Source organism: Diuraphis noxia, unplaced genomic scaffold, assembly GCF_037042655.1.
Source record: "Diuraphis noxia isolate RWA-SAM2 unplaced genomic scaffold, SU_Dnox_SAM2 contig0002, whole genome shotgun sequence".
NCBI lineage: Eukaryota > Metazoa > Arthropoda > Insecta > Hemiptera > Aphididae > Diuraphis > Diuraphis noxia.
The window spans coordinates 86,705,271-86,729,481 of NW_028301712.1; the positions used below are offsets into that span (position 1 = coordinate 86,705,271).

General features: G+C 26.1%; 3 protein-coding genes across 4 annotated transcripts in view; 2 read left to right on the forward strand and 1 right to left on the reverse strand.

Moving 5' to 3' along the window:
• Positions 1–22,978, reverse strand: part of LOC107165813 (uncharacterized) — a 52,057-nt gene extending 29,079 nt beyond the window's left edge. Inside the window, exon 1 of the mRNA XM_015514214.2 lies at positions 22,514–22,978. The gene's annotated coding sequence lies outside the window, so the exon portion shown is untranslated. The remainder of the gene's footprint in view (positions 1–22,513) is intronic.
• Positions 8,843–16,065, forward strand: LOC149059073 (uncharacterized). 2 transcript variants are annotated; one of them, XM_089220918.1, is made up of 11 exons: positions 8,843–9,501; positions 12,376–12,576; positions 12,782–12,934; positions 13,466–13,564; positions 13,626–13,712; positions 13,777–13,854; positions 13,930–14,019; positions 14,130–14,264; positions 14,448–14,692; positions 14,758–14,917; positions 15,884–16,065. In XM_089220918.1, the coding sequence occupies exons 2-11, from the start codon at positions 12,384–12,386 to the stop codon at positions 15,994–15,996; spliced, it is 1,353 nt and encodes a 450-aa protein (XP_089077044.1). In that variant the 5' UTR covers positions 8,843–9,501; positions 12,376–12,383; the 3' UTR covers positions 15,997–16,065. The 2 variants fall into 2 exon arrangements, with proteins under 2 accessions (XP_089077044.1, XP_089077045.1); XM_089220919.1 differs by lacking the exon at positions 8,843–9,501 and adding an exon at positions 11,958–12,300.
• On the forward strand, positions 9,520–11,939 carry LOC149059074 (uncharacterized). The gene has a single exon (XM_089218540.1). It carries the CDS (start codon positions 9,768–9,770, stop codon positions 11,937–11,939), a length of 2,172 nt encoding a protein of 723 aa, XP_089074666.1. The 5' UTR covers positions 9,520–9,767.
• Positions 22,979–24,211: the final 1,233 nt, after the last annotated feature.

Sequence of the window (24,211 nt, forward strand, 5' to 3'; positions counted from 1 at the left end):
GAAAAATAGTCTATTACACTTATATGAGCATCTTCGATTTTATTTACTTTGCAGACCGTGTAGGTCCATTAAGCTATTATAGAAAATCGTTACTTTATATTCATACATTTTTTTAATCCAATATAGGCTAATATCATACTGTATTTATTGAAAACCATCAAGTGTGTGCTTACAAGTACATCACGACACGAAACAAAATGAAATAATTTAAAAAGAAAAAACGATTTCAACATTAATATTTTTTATAATATACGCCGAAGACTTAACCATAAAATCTCGACATTTAATTTATTTTATTTTTTTCAAAACGGTATTGTATACCTACCTACATTTTGTTAAGCCATACTCATCTAAATAGAGTGCAGCGGTACATCGGGGTCTCGTACTTGGGACATTTACATCAAGCCATTCTATGGTGTAGTCAAAGAAACAAAACACACGAATGGTGTCAAGGACTATGTTTATAGTGACAAAAAAAATACACGTGTTTATAGGTAAGATGCATCTTGTATGCTGTATAGTGTAACAACTGACAGTACACAAGTCATAATAGGGAGCAGCACACACACAAATCAAATATTCTGGTCACCTTGTGTGCATATCATATTTAATTCGCAGGCCTTTTAACTAGTCCATCTTGGGTCACTTAAAACGTTACATAGTACGAGTATCTATTGATAACATTAGAAATCATTTTGTGTCTATACATATTTACCTTAACTGATTAAAACAGATGAAAAAATGAACGGTATAGTTTAAAAATTTGCATCAATATAACCATGAACTATAACCATAAGTGTGTGTGTGTGTGTGGCTATTACCCGATGGATGATACCACGACGGTCTTACGAAAGCATATAACAAACAAACAAGCTTTGATGACAATAATTATATATGATTATACATACTGCAGTGCACTATCGATGCAATGGGTTGTTTGAAATCAATTAGAATATCTATTCAATCGCGTTAATTCAACCCATATGGCCATATGCACGTTAGTGTCAGATGCAACGTATAGTTATGTAAACAAATTACACCAAGACACATTTCAAAGCGTTTCAAAGATAGTATAATACTGTGTAATAATTAAGAAATTGTCTAGGCTGGAAAATGTGTAAATATTATATTGCTTTACAGTTTACCTCTACGATCCCTCGGGCATGTGTTAATCAATTATTTCGTGTATTTTAATGGTTTATTCATAAGCAATACCTATATTTATAAAACAAACATTTTAGATGTTCAATTAAATAAAACATTTAAAATGCCTAAGTTGAAATATCTTCCTATAACATTTACCAAATAAAAATACTACAGGTATACATTTAATTTTATTAAAAGCAAACATTTTAGATTGACAAATTATATTATTTATATTGTTTATTTATTTTCAAGAAGTCAACATAATTTTAGTGAAAGTTTAAAGAAATATGAGAACCATCATATTATGACATAATCTTAACATTTTGTAAGTGTTTTGCAGTATGTGTTCGTACGAATGTTGTACCTAGTACCTATATACACAGCAGCAGTGGTGGATTTACGGTTATTACACACGCACTGATGTAGTATATAACATTATATATTATTATGTGCCTTAAACTGAATATGACTCTACCAGTTGCTCAGAAATGTTTTGAAAGCGTTAATTTTTAATTGACGTACACACCGTGACTCGCGAAACACGTCTTACTTCAACTCGCGCGTATATATTAGATTCTTTTACTATATAATTTTCGGCCACCGCGGTTAATATATTATAATAATAATGATCGTATAACATACAAATAAATGTGTCAGATTCACTGGCGACGACCCGGTTAACTATAAGTACCAGAAATTCGCGTGCATATCTCTAAAAAGAAGCGTAAACTGCACACACAAACAGATAAAAGTAATTTCCCCCACCGACAGTTTAAATTAAAATGATTTAACTCTAGCCACAGGCTTATAAATATTTACCAATATTTACCGATGCTAAATAATGTTTTGACGTACTATAAGACCCCATGCCTAGCGTCTACCAGCCTGCCCAAATTTCATTTTTATTATTATTCTATATGAATTTATTTAAATGTTATGCCTTCATTTCACAGCAAGAACCGTACGGCCCAAACCTCTAATTTTACTATTTTTATGTATATTATAAAGAAAAAAAAATGCATAGTGCTTCAAACATAACATAATATGCACATCAGTATCGCATTTAATTTCACACCGAAACACGTCCACGGACAATATCATCTTAATTAATAATTAAGAAAATTAAGTAAAATTTATTAATTAGTATTAATGTAATAAACTAATAAATAATAATGTATTATGTATTTATTATTTAAATAAAAAGGCTAAAAAAATTTTAAGTGCACATTATGGGTTTTTTTAGTGCAAATAAGTGCTTGCATTTTTAGAGCTACAAGTCCTCTGCCCTACTAATTACATAAGGGCTGCCAACAGGAACATCTGTATGATAATTATTATTGTCTTCAGCCTGACTACCCACACCACCATCGTTTTCTTGAAGGTGGTGTCAACCACCTCTATTACGTGAATGTAATGGTACGCACACATAGACTGTTTCATTTCCAACATATCCGAAACACCATTTAGATTTTTTTAAATGTCACCGTGGACACGATAGCTGAAATACCTAATTTATATTTTCTGATGTAGTTTTGCAGTTTGTCAATATTACAGAGGGACATTTAACAGTTGTATGCAGCAGTTTTACATTACTCAATTAGCCCATTAAAACGATTTCATTCATCTGCTAACTTCAAAAAAATTAAAAAATATTATTTCATGCACGAGAAGCATCATACGCTAGCAACCACTATCAACGAATTCACGATTAAAGACAAAACGTATAATATTTCGACTTATAATAGTTAGAATGATTATGGTCGTTGGTACTGCCGCGGCTGCAGCCAATCTTTAATCACACGCTTGTGGTTTTACCGATAGTGTTTTATGAGAAAAAATATCGGTCCACCTATAGAATATAATTTAATTTTCCGTAGGTTTTAAGCCAATAAGTATCGGTACTCATATTATTATGTTCGCGAACCCTGTTCTACAGATAGTACATATGATAACGAGTGGGAAGAACGCGCTCAGAAACCTAAACAACGATTTACTCATTAAGGAAAGACGTGAATAATATTATGCAAGGAACCGGTTGTCACTCCAGCGACACGGCCCCAACTGTTATCGAAACTTTAACCCAAATGCCCGAGCCAGTACAGGTTAGGATAGGAGTTATTTACGTCGGTCAGTGACCGTGGTTCGTCTGCAAATATTATATTATACGTGGTATATATTATACAGGTATATCGTACATATAGATAATATTTATATTATTTCGATTATATTTTGAACGTTTGTGATGGTAAATAATAATATACGTACATGTGTAGGTAGTTGGTACACATTATTATTGTAAGCTTTTTTATAGGTTTAAACTTTAAACGTTGACTAACGTATTAGGTCTTTTTACTTTTACTTACGGAATTGACAAATTATTAATAAATAAAATATAATATATAATCTTGAATACATGCACCTCCCTAGAAATGTTCAAACCCTATAGCGATACACGAATAAATATAGACATGTCATTACAGCGATGAAACAGTTTTGTAAATAAAAATAATAAATTAATTGCGTAGGTTACTAATTAGTAATTAATAATCATCGAGGTAATTATTACTTATTATAGCGTGTAAGTACTAAAAACTATAATAAACCTATTTCATTCAGAGATAATAATATATTATAAATATTAAAAAATCAAAAAATTATTGTTAAATACTTTAAAAACGGAATCGAATTAAACTAAACCAAGAGTTCTGAATTTATAACGACGAATAGAATGTCAAATAAGTTTCAATTAATAAAAACTGTATTAATAGTAATTAACTTATATTTAGGTAATATAAATATTAAATTAGGTAGGTATTTATTTTATGTACTGATTTTTTATGTTTATAAAACATATTATAAAATAAACAATTTCTAGTAGGTATTTACATTTAAACAATACCAATATGAGTATAAAAACATCAAATTACCTATATTCTACAATTATATTTATTTTATTTTTTATACTAAAAATAAAAATATTTAAAAGATTTTAAATACAAGAGTCCTAAGATATATATTAAAAACATTTTAGGGTTATTTGAGCGTATTAACATTTTTTTATTTTTATATATGGAATTTATAATCTGTACTTAATAGCACAATAAGTAAATAATTAATGAAACAAGAATAGACATAAGGTATTAAACATATAAACATTAAATAAAAAACAAGTTACATAAATTATATATATATTAAATGTTACAATTGAGGAAAGAAGCCACCAATAAGCGACACTTTCGTTAGGTAGTATATATACAGGGTGATTCTTTTATCAAACAACACTCATTATTTAAAAAAGTATTGACTTTTTTCAAAATATTTTTTTACATAGTTTCAAGTTGTTAAAAAACCAACGTTTTTATTAAAAAATTATAATTTTTATCCTTATCATTTTTTAAGTTTTTTACTTTTTTGAATGCCAACATAGTTTTTTAATTTCATATTCCAAAGCAGAATATTTTTCTAAGTATTTTGATTCATAAAAATCGAATTTAAAACGAGTAGTTTATGAGTTATAAGTATTTTAAGTTTAGACGAGCAGAGTATAGTAGACAAACATTTTGCGGAGTAATAACCCCGTAACACTCCACTCCGCCAATCTAAACTTTAAATACCTATAACTCATAAACTACTAGCGCTAAATTCGAAATTTTAACATCATAATTAATAAAAAAAATAGCTTTATTAATTTATGAAATTTTAAGTATAGGTTACCATTTGAAAATCAAAAGTTGATAATGGTTTACCTAATAAATATAAGGGTGAAAAATATAAAAAAATATATACAATTCAAGAAGAGTGTAAATCTACAATTTTGAAAAAAGTCAATACTTTTTGAAAAAATGAGTGTTGTTTGATAAATCAATCACGCTGTATATAATATATACCTATATTTTATTTACTTTTGTATTAACAAAATAAATTTAAGATATTAAATTTTGATGATAGAACGACACCTTTTTTTCTACAATAATATAAAATAATTAGTACCTAGTTGTACTCGTATAATACATATTACTAATTATAAGTAATACAAGTAATACAACTGTTAATTTTTATTTATCTAATATATTATGATAAATTGTTAAGAAACATTGAACTTGCTCCAAACAATCTTCATGAAACTAAATCAGTAGTCATCGTTCGTAAAGTATAGAATCATCGATAGAATTATGATTACGGTCCTTGAGCTCTTTTAGAATGTGAAAGGTATCCAAATAATATTTTATAGTATTATACACATTGCATATTATAGTATATTATTAATATATTATTTTATTATACACTATGTACAATAAAATAAATGCAAGCATTATTACCAGATATTATTGTGAAAGAAGATTTCCCATGTCAGTTACGTTTTGCAAATTAAAATATGGATTAATATTGTTTGTTGAAATTATATTGGTTATTTAAAAATATCAACTATAAGATTATAATTATCGTATTTATAAGTTTTAAATTATGTTAAGTCATTTCAAATTAAATGATTTCCCTAGATTTTAAGCAAAAAAAAACTTCATTATTTAAAATACCTAACCTATACATTGGTAATCAATAAAAAAATAAAAATTATACATAATTATAATAATGCATGAATGAAACTAAAAATAATTTTTTCCAATTTTATATTTTTAACCCTCCCCCCTCTCTAATCATAAAAGTCTGTAAGATTTAATAAGAATATTATATTAGTTATTAGTATTATTATAGTTTTAATTAAAATTAATTCTTATGTAAAATATACACATAAACACTAAACAGGTTATACATAACAATGTATATTTTTTTAAAGTTTATCTTAAATTGTATTTAGTACAATTTAAAATAATATATGTGAAGATAATAATAATAATAACAGTAAATAAACGATATTATTAAAAGAAATCACCCTGCAAGCTGAAATACCCCAGGAAATAATTTTCTCTTGAATTTTATCTCGAGAACACATTATTTATTTATTTTAAATTCCCCGAAAATAGTAAATAAATATAATCTTATGGTTAATGCGCCTCTCTAGGCGTAGAAGATGGATATCGTGACAGGACGAAAAACAATATCGTTTTCAAATTGGAGTATAGCCAAAGATAAGTGTAGACACGTTTCATTTTAATATTTTTGTCATTGGTTATTATAACGTTATTGTGACTATATTACATTATATTTTAGTCTAATTGTTGTGATTTTTATATTTTTCTCGATTGCAATTTGTTTTGTTATTTGAAGTGTTGAACAATATTGACGGAAGTTTTCAAAATTATTATGGTAATAGACTAAAACATTTGATTTTCTTCGGTTAATTTCCGACACTAGTCCTTGAATTCATCATTTTATATTCGATTAAATCAACACAATAAAATCTAAAAGAAAAAAACTTTCTCCACGTCGTATTTCCTACATATTATTATATTATTATACATCCAATGAAACCGCATTATTGTATTAACTTAACTATATGAGTTGATTATAAAAGTAATGAAGACACATGCTGAAATAATACGTAACTCTGTTTTTCCATTATTTTTTGACCGTTACACAAACAATATAAAGATCAAAGTTAATAAGCAAAATTAAAGGCAAAATTATTTTTTATAGACTAATTTAAAAAATATATATACAAGAAAAAAACATTGACATGTTATAGGTAACCAGCAGAGTTTTAACTGTAAAAGTTCAACTATATATTCACCGAATACGTAATTTAATTAAACTAACGCAGCAGATATGATGCTTGACATGACGAGAAAAACGTACCCATTAATATATAGATGATTGCTTTGAAAAAAACCGAATGTAACTTCAAATTTTCAAATTAGCATTTAAGATTGTATAGTTCTAGACACAAGTTGGTTAGATTCTGTAACTTTACTCATATATATATATATTATATATGATTAGGTATAATAAAATATGAAGTAGTAGTAAAGAACTATTTTCGTGATTGATGGAATGATAAAACCATTAAGTGCAAACTGTAATTTAATTTTTGTCATTATATATTGCAGACTAGTCAGATGATCAGACGATTAGCAATGTTAACATTCGTGTTACAGAATAGATGTAATAATAACTACCAGTCTCGCCGTCTTTGTTGTAATTTTCTTCAATAAAATGTGATGTCATACTTGAGTATTAAGTATCTAGTATAAATGTATAATAATATCATACCAAAATAAAAAATACTCGAAAAAATACTATTGAAATCGCAGATACAAAAATCATTCTATGATCTTGAATCTTGATACACCCCATATAGCAAATGTGATGTATTGATATATATTTGATATTCAGTTTATATAATTTTTTGTACATTCGATAGTTAATATACATACAATATCGTAAAGATAACTGAAAATCAATGTACGTGTTTATATATCGGTATGATAACTTCACAATATCAAGATTCTGATATCAAAAACATGATTTTCACGCAATGTGAATTAGATATTTTTTTCACGATATTTGCTGTACATGTTATAATTAATATTTACTTGATATCTAAAAATGTTTATCTTAAATCACATATGTAAGGTGTATCTATTAAATATCAGAAATAAGATATCAAATATCTGATTTATGGACAATATTCGTTGGATATTTTATTAATGATACTTACAGAATATATTGTCCCAGATATTCATAAGGTATCTAAAAAAGCTTATCTTGAATATATTATAATAATATAATATAATAATAATTATATTCAATATTGATATAATTATATATATTATTATATAATATTGGTATTATATAATATATTATTATTTATATTGGTACTTCTTGAATTTTATTATTTTATTAATATTTAATAATTATTATATAGGTACTTCAATTTATTATATAGACAAGATGTTTCAGGCAGATCTTTTAGGCATGATCATATCCTAATATGTTTTGTATTACTAAATTATGCATATTATACTATAATATTATGCATGCATTTATATTTTATAGTAATGCAAGTTTTAATTTTTGGAATTTTTAAATACTTTATTATAGATTTTTTGTTTTACTTATAAGGAAGATCCTAAAAGAACTTCTGTTATTTTTCTAATATAGTCCCTCCCCTTTTCACTTCTAATTATTTAGTAAATAATTATTGTGGGAATTTTTATGTATATAAATCAAAATTTGAATAACTATAAGTTCTATAAGTTATGGGATTATAATATATCTATGGAAATAGGTAAAATAGATATAATTATTATAACTTATAAGGGCTTATATGATTTTAAAATGTAACTATAATTACAATTGATCTATCAATATCAATATCAACATTGAATGTGTATAATAAGCTTATAATATAATAATTCAAAAGTATATTCTAATAAAACGTTAAGATCTTGTAAATATTAATTAATATAAAAATATACATATTCAAATTAAATGTTTGATTACATACGATACTTCTTTAAAAAAAACTTTAAAACTAATAATTTCAGTATTTGTTTTGTATTGAGAAGTTATACACATAATATAATATGTTTAAACCTTTCTTCAATTGTTTTAATTATAAAATTTATTTGAATACTTGTGTTAAGTTTTAATACCTCCATTAAGATTTAGATCTAATTAAATGTTGGAACGTATTGTTCAAAATATATCTACCTTATTATGATATATTAATATATTATTATTAATCATCCTATACTATATTCTAATTTTGTTGAATATTTCTGTTACTTTTAAATGCAACTACTCATTTTAACTTTTAATGGATGGTGTTACGTTATGGTTCACTATGGTTGGATACTTGGATAGCCAACAGAGTATAGACATTATAAACTAGTAACTAATAATTTTAGTCTAATACCATGGTATTAATATGGGTAATAAGAACATTTATTGTTTCTAGTATCATCATTCTAATTTCTAATTCATTTGTATTAGCTGGTAATTAGGAAATTGTATCAATATCTAATATTTCAAAACGCGCGCTTTATTTTGCGAAACCATCACAGAAACCCACCACCATGGAGCGTGCGTATTAGCGCTCGCCGCAACGTCGATCAACGGTGATGTCGCTTGATATATATATATATCTTAATTCACTCCTCGTTATCACTTTATCAGTCGCCTGTATACAGTGAACAATGAAAACCTCGTTTTTGTATTACGCCACAATATTATAATTTAAAAGTTATAACCTCACTACAGTCTACAGTTAATTATTTTTTCCGCCAAAACGGCTGGACGTTGGTGCGAAGTGTGAACACTGAAATTGTCTTGTGCATTGTGCTTGTGCTATTCCTAGAGCTATTCCTTAGTTTATTGAACCAAGTCGCACACTCAGACGTTGTTGATTTTATGCTGTGTTGCTGTGATTTCAAGTTTCAAAGTGTTGAACAAAATGTAAGTATAATATTAGGTATTTCTATATTGGTGCAGGTATTACACTTATAATATATTATTTAATGTTCATAGCTATTATAGCTTTAAATAGGTTGTAGGTACCTATATTATATTAGTCATTGCTTTTAACTTTCATTTTTTTTATAATTTTGATATATTTTAACAATAGTTGAGTATCTTATTTACAATATTATAAAATATAATAGTCTGGTATTATATTATTATTAGTTATTAAGTTTTAGTTGCATAACACCCAACTATTAAGTATGTTTCGTAAAAAAGGCTTAAGTAAGTCTGCCAAACGCAGACGATTGTTAGAAGCAAATAATTTTATTGAACATTTATCTGTTGATACTTATTTAGACATATCACCAAATAATAATATTAACAATACTATTTCATCTCTAGTTTCATCTGAGCTAAATAAAAAAGAGGTTAATACTGTTTTATTTAAAACCTCTACTAGTTCATCTGTTGGTAATAGTTTTGATCAATGCTTTAATGATGATGGCTGTGTTGGTTTAGAATGTGAAATAAAGTCACATAGTGAAGTTGAAAGTTCCGAGGAAAGTGATGATAATAGTGTGCTCGCAATTAATGATGAAAGTACTCCAAAGCGAATCACAAATGATTTAATTGAATGGGCAACTAATCACAATATACCTAATAATGCATTGGATAATTTGTTAAAAGTTTTAAAATCTCATAAATGTTTTGAAGATTTTCCCTCAACAAGTAGAACATTTTATAAAATACATTCTGGAGTTTTGTATGATAAACCTATTCAAGTAAAACCCGTTGCACCTGGTATTTACTATCATTTTGGAGTAGCTAGTAGCATTAACAAATATATAGACAAACATTTTTCTTATGAAACCATTAAATTAGTCATAGGAGTTGATGGTTTGCCATTAACAAAAAGCTCTGGTAGTTGTTTTTGGCCTATACTAGGTTACATACGACAAAATATTGAAACTGTATTTCTCATTGGAATATATTGGGGGTACAATAAACCAGTTGATGGCAATTTATTCATTAAAGATTTTGTTGATGAAATTAGTAGCTTAATAATCAATGGAATTTATGTAGACATTATTATTGAGAACACTTTGAAAACAGTTCATAAAAAAGTTAGCATTGACAGTTTTTGTTGTGATGCACCAGCAAAGGCGTTTTTATTGAAAACAAAATCTCATACAGGATTTTTCTCATGTACCAGATGTACAGTGCAGGGAAAATATGTATTACGACGGGTTTGCTTTCCTGACTTAAAATGCTCAAAAAGAACTCATGTAGATTTTGTGAATAAAGTTCAAAGACAATATCATAGCACTGATGGTAATATAACAGAAATATTAAATATTCCTGGTATTGATGTTGTCCAACAATTTTCTTTGGACTACATGCATGCTGTATGCCTTGGTACAATGAAAAAAATGCTTATGTTATGGAAAGGTGATAATATTGGCCGAGGAGATGCAAATAAACAGAAATTAAGTCCTGGATTAATTAAAAAAATGTCTGAACGTCTCTTGTCATTAAAAAATGATATTCCTCTTGACTTTGTGAGAAAACCAAGATCATTAGATGAACTTCCAAGGTGGAAGGCCACTGAATTTAGGCTTTTTTTATTATATGTTGGTCCTGTTATTATTCATTCTATCGTGTCAAAGCAAATATTCCAAAATTTTTTATTTCTAAATGTAGCCATGACAATATTTCTAAGTCCAAATTACAATCACCTAGCCACATATGCTAAGTCATTTATGTTTGACTTTGTCAAAAATTTCGGAATATTATACGGTGATCATTTTATATCACATAATATCCATGGGTTAATTCATTTGTATGATGATTATCAGAATTATGGTATGCTGGATAATATTAGTTGTTTTAAATTCGAAAATTACATGAGCCATTTAAAAAAAATGGTTCGTAAAAGTGACAAGCCTCTTCAGCAAGTTGTTAGAAGGTATGAAGAGCGTTCTAAATATATTCCACCCACAGACTCTTCTGCAAATATAAAAGAAACAGTCCAATTTAAAAAGTTGCATAATGAAGGGCCCTTAAACACACATACTTCTTCTCCTCAATATAAAATTGTTGTGTTAGACAAAATTAAAATTAATGTGGACTCTAATGCTGACTCTTATGTTGGTTTAAAATTAAACGGAACTTTATGTATTGTTAAAGTTGTTAATGTATGCTATTGCCAGGAGCTAAAAAAACAAGTTTTATTAGGTAAGAAAATTGAAAGAATGGAAAGCTTTTTTACTAAACCTTTAAAGAGTGAAAAATTAGGAATTTTTAAAGTAAATAATTTTTCCAAACAACTTAGTGTTTGGAATATTGATGATGTGATTACCAAATATATGATTTTAAAAGCTCATGATTTAAATTGCATGATAGCTTATCCAATTATTCATTTTAATAGGTAATTAAGTTTTACTTATAATTTTAATTTAAAAAAAACTTAGTTATATTTTGACAATTCTTAATGATAAAACTAATTTTAATTTTATATACCTCCTATCAATATAGTTTAGCCTATAATATGTACATATTTTATAAAAAAAATCCTTATTATCTATTTTAATATAGGTACCTGCAATGCTTTACATACGATTTTTAAATAGATGGCTACCAGTTTTTTTTTTTCAGGAACGCCTAAATAAGGAGGGAATGATTTCAATTTCTTATCCTAAAATTTTTAAATACCTACCTAAATACCTATTATTATATTTTATATTGTTCTTTTTACATTATTACACTTCAACAGTTAGTGCACTAATAATAATTGTAATGATAACATTAAATAATTATAACAATAAAATAATTTATTTTAATTATAAACTGCTTCTACCCGCTTCACAGCATAAAACATGTGGTCAATTGTTCATTTTGATGCCGATAACTCTGTTGAACCTATTCCAACATATTGGTTGAATAAAGATAAATCTAAATGTGCCTGGCCAAACAATGACTCAAGTGCTGACAGATTAAGAAATAATAGAGCGAAGCCAAATGCATTCGATTTTTCTTATTTCAGCTGCCGAGTACTGGCTAATAATATTGGTAAGTATTTTATATGTATCCTTTTATTGTTCTGAATTTTGAATATTTTAACTTATTTTATTTTATCTATATAATAAATTTACATTGGCCTTCAAGTCTACAATTCATCAATTTTATTCTATTTGTATAATTCATCTTTTTAAACTCAAAAAACTTGTAAATATTACCTATATAGTTCTAATTATTGTATGTTTAAACATTTAAGGTTCATTAGCCAACGCTGTAAAAAAAGTGAAACTAGCTATGTATACTTCAGATTTGTCAGATGTAGAAGATAAAAAAACAAAATCAGATAACCATATATGTGAAAAAAAAAGAAAAGTTTTTAGTTTATCAAACAATTCATCTAAACAACAAAGTAAAAAACATTTTACTTTACCTCTCATGGAGATTCTTTTAGTTTTTAAAGATGATCTGTGTTTAACTAAAAGTAACAATACCTTAAATTTAAAACTATCTATAATAAAGTGAATAAGCCACTTTTATTCAAAATTAGTTATTATTTTCAGTTTAAAAATTTAATTTTTAGCTTAATGTTCAATTAGTCACAATTTAACCACAAATCAACAATTACAGTCAAGAGAAAGTGAAAAATAAACCTAAAATAACTTAATCACAATCTTAATAATATTAACATATATTAGTATATCTAAAGTAATATATTATATTATTCAGTGTACTACCTAGCTATTACTATTGTTTTTCATACCATATTAACACCTGATTAATATTCAATTAAATATAATTTTCTTCAAATTTAAGTTCTTCAAACACCAAATTAATTTTAATATATTGTGGGTGCTTATAATCACATTCCTTTATAGTTTTAAATCTATAATGACACATTGTGCTGTGTTCTTTCTTCATACATGTTTATTTGTTTGCATAGATTTCAAGAAAGTAAAAAACGATGATGCACTGAAAAAAGTAGACATAGACATCACAAATAATAAGTTGTCTAATGATTCTGACGAAAGCTCAGAAAAATGTAAGTCTATTTTAATTAATACATTATAATATAATAATGTGTACATTTGATTGTTTTTCAGCTTTATTTGATGATAGTGATACTGACAAAAATTATGAATTACCTACAGCTACAGCTGAATGTTTCAAAAAAAGTATACTTAATTATGGTAAGAGTAAGAATAAGACTTAAGTTATGTCCCTAAAATTTATGTTGAAAAAATGTATATTTAGAATCTGAAAATGATGAGCAAAATGATGATACTATTTTCGCTGCAGCTAAATCAACTGCAGTTTTAAACAAGCATCTTGGTATGTATATAAATATATTATTTATTGAAACTTAAGTATCGCGTTAATATTTCCAGTTACGTATTTTTTTATTAGATGAGTATAAAAAAAGTCCAACATTGAATATGAATATTACGCCTATTTCCAAAAAACATGCTACAGCAAACAGAATTGTTTTTCATGAAAGTATACAAATTTAAGATATTTATTCTATTATAATAAAACTAATAATAATCTATACCTACCTTATCTATATGATTTTTAAGTTAATTCTTTGTCTTCCTATGCACTTAAAGATACAGAAAATGATAGTGCCCCTTCAACAAGTTACCATACAAATATTCAAAATGCTCAAGTTTCATGCTTAACCAATGATGCAACAAATACACCAAGTATATCTCCTTTAATAAACGACAATGAACAACATTTGAGTAAGCAAAATATTTTTTATACTTACTATAATTCTATAATTTAGTATACTTATTATATCTACCTATATTAATAATATTATAATTAGGTAGGTATTACTTATTAAATTTAGTATCTTTAAAACTATAATATCATTGTAGTTTTGAATTATTCTAGGCACTTATGTTTAAATAGTGATTTTACAGATTTTCAGAAACTCATTTTGAAATATTTGGCTTCTTTAAAAGTTGAAATTTCTAATATTTCTGACACTCAACAAGAAATTATTAAGATGGTTAGTGATATCCAAAACAGAACTTCAACTCAAGAAGATGATTCATGGGCACATGAGATCGATTATTTTATTTCTAGTTGGCCAATATCTGACCAAGAGGGTCTTAATGATATGGAAAACAAAATTAAAAGCGATTCCAATTTTCGAAAACAAGTTGTAAGGTTTTATTTATAAATTATTGTTTATTTTTATTTGTTTATTTTATTTGTTATTACTTATAGGTAAGTGAACTCGCAAGGATTGGAGGGAAGTCGCTACAAAATTTGATATATAAGATGTTAAAAAAAGTTTTTGATGACACTATTTTACTTCAATTTACATATTATGGCTTAAGAAAGAAGGACAATTTTTCTTTATTGGCTATAAATAAAGTAATAATTGGTAAGTTTAATATTTGTAAATTTTTGTATTATGTTAACTCTGAATTGGTGTGAATATATTAATTTATATTACATCTTGATTAGAAAAATAATTATAATAATATGTATATTAAACATGTCCTAGTAGTTAAAAACATAAAGAATAACTTTTTCTTAATATTTCAGTCAGTACAACAAATTTTTCAAAAAAAGTTAAGATAATATATTTTGTTCATTCATTCAGGTATAACATGACAATACTGATTAAAATATTAATCATCAAGTTAAACAATTTTAGTAAAATTATATTATTCTTAATTATTTTAATTAGGTATGTGGAAATATTATCTTTTATGGTGTTTTTTGTAAGATTAAAATTTTAACTACTGTTACTTATGATAGCTAAATGTTAGACAAAAAAAAATTAATGATGATAGAGATAATATAGGTAAATTTATAATTATTAATTATTGTATATTTTTCTTTTGGCTGAATTAAATCAATATTATATTTACTTTTATTAAATTATTATAAAATTATAAACTATTTTATGTAAATACTAAATAACGTAATAATGTATATAACTAAACCTACTATTTTTTTTTTGTTTTCTTAAGTTTTCAATCTGTATATAACTGAAATAATAATACCTATTACCTAGTAATAGTTACCTATATATAAAACGTTTATTTAACTAATATATACCACAATATTCATTCCTTCTTTTTATAATAATGCAAACACAATATGTTTATTCTCTAATATAATTTCAACTAAATATTTATTAACTTTTAATCTAATTTTTTCCTGATTAATTTAAAAAGTGCATCAGAACCTAATACCTCTACTAAATAACAAATAAATAGGTTCCTATATATTTATATTATATTTATTAATTTCTTATTAATAACAGTGAGAAAATGTCTATTTTAATAATGTTTATATTTCAATGTATTAAATTAAGTTAAGAATTGTTATATGTTTATAGAAGCAGTATTAAAATCAAAATTCAAGAGTCATTCCAATGATGAAATCATAACAGCGATTAGCAAATGGTTAACTGGAGCAAAAGGAAGATTATCCAAAAAAGAAAATGAATAATATTTAAATTTTTTAATAATATAATATTCTTATTAATTGTAAATGAAATATTATAACAATAATAATAAAAAGAAGAATATCAATTAAAATGAAATTAATAAACTTTATTGCATTTTATCATTCTATTTATAATGTCATCACTATACCTAAATATTATGATGTATATAAACAAATTAATATTTAATAATAATAATATGAAAATTACTAATTATTTTTTATATACTATAAATAACCAACACGGTATATTGTTTAGATATTTAAACATATGTAATATTGAGATATCCATGAGATATTATTAAATCATTAATAACATATTAATTAGATATCACCTATTTGATATATTTTAGATATTGATTTTTGGTTCATAAGAAATCTATTGGATATTCTATAGATAATTAAAAATTTTCTATAGAGCTATTTCAGATATCAAACATATATGTAAATTAAAATTACAATATTGCTTAGATAACTGTCAGATAAACTATTGCTATCTGGGACAACGTATAATTTTTTGTAGAATAAGGATTATAACCAAATAAACAAACATAATAATTTTCCAACACCTGTCCGAGTGCTCTAATTTTATTAAGCCTAATCCCAAATAGACTACACTATTATTCTATTTACCTGCCACTAAACAATACGAGAAAAATAAATGAAAAACAAAAATCAGTGCCTATTATAGACTATAGAGAGTATATTCAGCATAATATGACTTAACCACTCAAAAACAGTTTTGACGTCAGGACCGTCAGGTCTATAGTCACCGGATCGGTTCCTGGTTTTATTACTCTCGATATTATAATATACTCACGACGCAATTGTATCATCAGAACAAGGTCGCATACGCCGACTTTGTGTTAATTATTATTATGTTTAATTAAGGTACAAACCCGCCGGATACATGAATGGTGAAACTGTGTATTGTATGCCAAGTACCTATATATTTTTTTTCGTACGCCCATACGCCTGCATAATATGCATTTATTCCTTTTTGCATGTTTCTAATACGTGTAACAACTAACAAGTTTACAAGTGTATCTATACGTATTGGTATTACGATTTGCAATTCAAATATTTATCAGCAGTTAATAATAGTAACATGTAATAACTAATAATCAACAATTGCAATCGCATTTACAAAGTATAGGTGATGAAAATATCTAGATTGATTAATCGTTGCTATCTGATATAATATAATATTATGTATCATCAGAGTTCAAAAATAATCAATGACGATAATTAAGCACAAACATAATAAGTTATTACTAAAATGCGGATTTAAAGCCAAAAATAATTTTTCCGAGAATTTTAATACATTGTTTCCTCAGAAAAAAAATGGTCTAAATTAGGTATCAAAGAAATTATTATAACTTTAAATAATACTATCTTTAGTATTAATTCTTCAGATTGTTATTTTGATTGATAAAGCATTTTGAACTTTTAAAGACATTATATATATATATATATATATATATATATATATATGTGTATATGTATAATACAAGGTGTAACAGATAGAACTGACTTTTGAAAAAACTTTTGTTCAAATTAATATTTTTATTTTTTTGTTTATTAAGTGACCCAAGCACTACATGTATAATAATTTTTTTTGATTATTTTTTAGTACTAAAAGTAAAAAAAAAAAATAATTTAATAAAAAACTGTTTGGATAAATTCAAAATAGCTTATTTGTGAATCTGATTATAAGAACAATTTTTATACCAAAAATATTTACCTAAGTCAAGTAGTTTATTTTTTAGATTTTTTAATTTTTTAAATTCAATATTTTTGGTTAAATTAATTTGGAACGTAACAACTTAAAAACAAATAAGTATGATTTTGAAAATTTGTTGACATGAGTATATTTCTTAAATTATTTATTTATTATATAATATTAATAATTTTTGTGATACGTAGTTGAATTAGAATGTATATTTTTAATTTTTTTGATCAGGTCTTTCTATTACACCTGTTAATTTACAGTGAATTTTATTAGTTGCAGATAATACATTTTGTTCGAGTAAATATTTGGCCATTTGTGCTCCGATATTTTGGACAACTTTCGTCAATTAATAATTAAAATATTTCTTGTCAATTACTCAATTTTATGGAATAGATATTTCAAAATTTCAATCAAATAAACTAGTGTTTTATTCGAGGTTTTATCGAATAATGCTTTATTTAATAATAATGACACCAACATTGTTAAAAACTTTCAATGTGTACCTATGTTTGACATTAAACTAAGTTTTTTGAATAATAATAGTATGTTAATTATAATAAATAGGTATATATTGACGGAAGTACCTAATTTTCAGTTTTGGCGAGGTTTTTGGTAAATGTCAACCAAGAAGATACTTCAACTAAATATATATATATATATATATATAATTTTTTATAGGTATTATATACTCAGTACAAGAAATCGTATTTCATTTATTTATTACACTAAACGTATTATTTTTAATAATAAAGCAAATATTAATAGTTATTAACTATTTTTTTTTATGTATAAATACTATATAGGTTATACATAATTTTCAAATATTCCGAAACCACTTTTTTCAAAGCTTATAAAAGGTATTGGTACATTATGCAAGTAATAATCTCCCGAAATCGATATTGAATAGAAGATAGACATTTTAATATTTTATTTACTGTTAAATATAAAATAATCTTATAATTTTATTTTAATTATATTACCTATTATTAATAAACATGGTTTTTAATTTAAAATTAATTTTTTGAGTATTAGTGCACTTTTTTACCTTGAAAAATGATCTGGAAATGACTTTAAAAAACCATAGATCAATCATTTACTTGCATTTTTGAGAAATCATTTTTTTTCGCATCTTCCTCTAATTTAAAAGAAACGATATAATCGTAGACACCATTACGTAATAATAGTTGAAAACTTAATAACTATTAGAGCCGACTTCACGAGATTGTCCACAAATATAATCATAATCGAGAAACCCATTTGACCCACTGATCATTATTGTTGCCGAATCGAATCCAGCCATACAGGTCGAGTGTTTTTTCGCATGAAAACCCGTTTTTAAAGTTTATAGAATCACACAATATGTCATAACAATTATCAAGATATATTATTGTTTAATATTATGATACCTACATTTAAATTGTGTTTTTGAGTAAGTGCGAATTAATTGAAAAATACAATGTTCTTCTTCTAACGATCAATATGGTCTTTGAATCTTACGGAAATGTTGTGGAGTGGAAAGTGAAATTGTTATCATTTGGTCGCAATATAACAAAATTAACATTTGAAGAAAAAATATTATGAATAAAATATCATTATAATTTATCCCGTAATCTATATTTGATAATTTTTAAGAATAAGAACTAAAAATTAATACGAATGGACATCAATTATGTTTTACCTAATACCGGGCCTAATACCTAATTATAAATGTTCATTATACAACGCCGTCGTTTCTAGACGATTCTGTACAGACTACACCGGCTACACGACGTCACGACATACTATATTCATAAAAATATTCATCTTATTTAGGTAAATCAAACAACCATCATTGCTGTTTTAATTTAACATTTGTACATAATATGAATTCGCGTTATGACAGGGACCATCGGGAGACATGTAGTGTATATAATATTATAAGGTATTTATTATAATATATTTATATGCATACAATTATAACACACCTATCTCTATAGACGAGATGAGTAAGATCTCTTTACCATACCTACATGTATACAAATTAGCCTTGCAGGTGACTTTTGATTTAACCGTATTATTTATTTACTTACTTAAAGAATATGAAAATGCTAATATCTAAATAAAACGTAAAAAACATAGATACTCGACTAACCGGATTGCGAATATGGATAATGTTCACCATTATGTTGTATGAAAAAAAAATATTTTACACGATGGTGAAAAAAACTCGTTTCATTATGTGATATTTTACATATTTTTGTTAAACAATTATGTGACCCCTTTCCGAAATAAAAAAATAAATTAGAAGCAGTTGAATTTTAATCTATCTCAGTAAAAGGTACCTATTTAATCCACGAATATAAGTGAACGGTAGAAGATGTATGTGTCAAGTACCGCTTTGAGTATAATCAAGGGGTATCATTATTAAACGCCAAACACGTAGATACAGGATTAAATAAATCCATGTTTAATCGATCTAGACTTAAAGAAAAATACATATTAATAAGTAGGGCCCGGATTTCAATACAAAGGGCATATTTTTTTGGATGATCTTAGAAAATGCTTTCCAAATACTTAAATAATTTCATTTAGCAAGTGTTTCAAAGTAAAAATTTTATTTTTCATATTTCGACGTTTCTTAACTTTTAGCATTTTTTAGTCATTTTATTGGTTTTTAATGCATATTTGGTCAATACATATACAAAATTTAGACTATTTTAATTTTACATAAATCTTAATGCATATTTTCGTATGTTTAGAATAAATAATTTACCCCAAGACATGCGTGTCAATGTCATAGCATCATCAAGTCCATTATTCCAATTTCTAATTTTTTTTTTTATAAAATAATAAATAATAATAATAGATATATTATTTATAAATTCCAAATTAAAATACCAAATTGTATTTTTTTTTAAATATGACATTTTTAAGGTAATTTTTGTGGTAAAATGTATTCTTTAATGGCATTATAGGCTATTTATTTTTTTTAAAGCATATTTGTATGATTTTAATTTAGCATTTAAATCCGGGCCTATTAATAGCAATAACAATCGTTTCTTCAAACGTTATTTATGATGAGAAATAAAAAATAAAAATGATAACAAATATAAAATTAAATTCGAAATAAACTTAACATAATGAATAAACTAAAAGAATAAATAGTGACTTTATACAAACATTAAAATATCAAAAGGTAATATCAATACCAGTGGATTAGTCAGAAGGGTCGAAGGTACAGCAGACGGCTGTAGTCAAATTTGCACCAAAATTGACCCAAAATATTTACAACATGTGTAATTTGCACCAAAATAAAAATATGTAATTTGCACCATCCTCAGGTAGTAAGAAATAGGAATTGTAATTTGCACCAAAATTAAAATCGATTCTTTTTTTAATAGTACAAACTTATAAGTTTTTATATCCTAATATAAATTTGGCTTAGTTTTTATTTATAAAATAGCCGAGCTTATACACATATTGATGTAAGTACTAAGTTTATATAAAATTGTATAATTATGAATATAAAAAAAAGTTGGTCAATTAAAAAAATTATATGTTATTAAATCGTATTATTATTATTATTATTAAAATTATTATTGTCATTCATATCAGTCTAGTCTCGACGACTACGAAGATACCGAGGAAAAATCGAATATTCGATAATTGAACAAATAAATAATCATTTTGGTGCAATTTACAAATTCTATTTTCGACTACCTGAGGGTGGTGAAAATTACATACCATTATTTTGGTGCAAATTACAACCACTATTTTTGGCTACCAGCAGTGGTGCAGATTATATATCTTTAATTTGGTGCAAATTACAAACTCCCCAGCAGACCACCCCTGAAATGTTTCAGAAAAAATTTAAATACTTTCAGTGTTCCAAGAACGTATTAAAATTAAAATTCATATGATTGTATGAAGACTGCAAAAGTCTAACATGATTACACACAGTATCAGCAAACCAAATTTTTAAGGATCCAAGTTAAACTTCCTCCCTATATATAACAATATAGGAGGGACAGTTATAAAAGCTAGATAATAAATTATCAGACAAATCTTAACTTCATCACCTCGATAATACTTAATATTCAAGTCTAACATTTAAAACGGCCATTTGGACAGTCAGTCAAGAATTATATTATGCGAATTGACGACAGGTAACTACGAAGGTAGTAAGGCACCTAAATAATATAATATGAATATTGTATTAAAGAATTACAACCAAGACGATACCGATGATAATAGAATAAATCGTGATTTTACTACCTAATGTTATGCCTACAACACTCACTACAATACTAATAGGTACATACACGACACACATAACTGCACAAGCGCATATAATAATTTAATGACATAGACACATTGCTAATGCTAGTCATGGTAGTGAAGAGGAGCAGAGGAGTCAATAGTAACGTCTCTACACAAGAGAGGCAACCCCAAAACTTGAATGGAATGTACCTAACCCATTGTATGCACCTGACCGGGTGTAGGGTGGACTAGCGGTGGTTACGCTTTCCCCTCCCCCCACACACATAAACATGAGACAAACCTGTTTTTTTATTTTTTTATACACGGCTACATGAGGTGCGGTAGTATCATATTATTATTATTAAGTCGTCCCGTAGCGGCGTAGCACATCCGAAACGGCATATTCTTAAAACATTATGTAGGTATTAGTATGTAGGTACTTTTAAACATATACCCATAACTAAGGTGATTGTTTTACGTGGAAATAATTCACGATCCGGTATTATTAATATATATTAATTTCTGTAAAAAAATTAACCATAGGGTACTCACCAAAATTTCACGTCAGTGAATTATTCCTCTATCAAAAGTAATATCTTCGACACCTATATAGATACAGTAAGAGCGTCTGAACGGCACTAGACTCGCAAGATATCAGTATTATCGTAAAATCCGTATTCGATTACATGACGTTTTGTCTTAGCGAATTGACGACACCGAGAAAAAATTATCACAATATTATATCGTTTGAAATTCACTCGATGCGCATTGTATGTTTAAAATATCAAAACAATAACAAAGTGTAGTTTTATTGAGCTGTAATCACAAAAACGACGTACCGGCGAATAATTAATATTCTTCGAATTATTTTAAAGAGCAAATAAGAGCGATTGGCAACAAACAACGACATTCATCCGTTAGTCATTGGTACACTGACTCTGTGGTGGTTTCGACGAAGTCGCCCGGCTGGCACGGCGGCTTTTCACCGGACAACCAATTACCAACTGTGCAACGATAGTGCGACCGCGCAGTGTGTACCAACTGCATTACGGCGACGACGCGAAGCATCAAGCGACTGCAGCAGCTGCTACTTCGTGCGTGCAGGTAAGTTATCTACAGGTACTCCGCCTATATACAGTTTCTTTATCCAACGACACACATCCCCTTGTACAATTTTTACGATAATTATCAGGTACATACAACATAATATAATTGTTTCAAAAGTTCGTTTCTTTATAATAATATTTTGTATTTTGTAATACATGGGTGCCTACTATGTATCTACTAAAACACCTATTATTTTATGTATAGTTGTATAGCAGAGTTGGCCAACTTGCAACTCATGTCTTATTAAAAAAAAACCAAATTTAATTTTTAACGACAAAATTATAAAAATTATAAAATATACCTATTTATAAACATTTTGGCTATTTATATCATTGTATTCATAGATGTATATTCATGTTAGCCACCCTGTTATTATATAGTATTGTACTGAACACAACAAACATTATTTGAAAATACATTCTACTATAAGTAAATTTTTTAAAGTATGTATTTAAAAATACTTATTGAATATCTAATATTTTGACTAATATAATTCGAAATAGTAAAATTCAAATAAATACAAAGCATAATCAATTTTCATTTAAATAATACCATTGAGTATAGATAGTATTATATTATATATCTATACTCAATGATAATACCCATAATAATTTATAATATTATTTTTTATTAATAGGTCATTATTGAACTTCAATAGGTAACATAAATTGTTTGATAATTTGAAATATTCATTATTGTCGTCTGTTTTTATAATATAGGTACCTAAGTTTTCTATACTATTAGATTACTAAATACTATATACAACGTTTTAAGGAATTACATTTCGTCAATTTAGAGTTAAAGATAAAACAGTTAGTATATTATACGTGTAAAATAATAAAAAGTTTAATACACAATTAAAATTTGACTAATTTTTTCGAAAGAAAATAAAACGAATAATCACTAAGAAAAAAGTATTTAGTCAGGTACAAGTATTTAAATTTCAACTCTATGTAATGTATATTAATTGACTTAACAAGTATAAGTATAGTGTAGACATTTCAAGACATTTTTTTAGTGTGGTACATTTCGTGTACCTAGAATAAATATGAGCGCGGGAGTCATTATTATATTATTATTCGTAAAAGCATTCGTTTAAGAAAAAAACATTATGATTTAATAATATTAATAATATTAGACAGT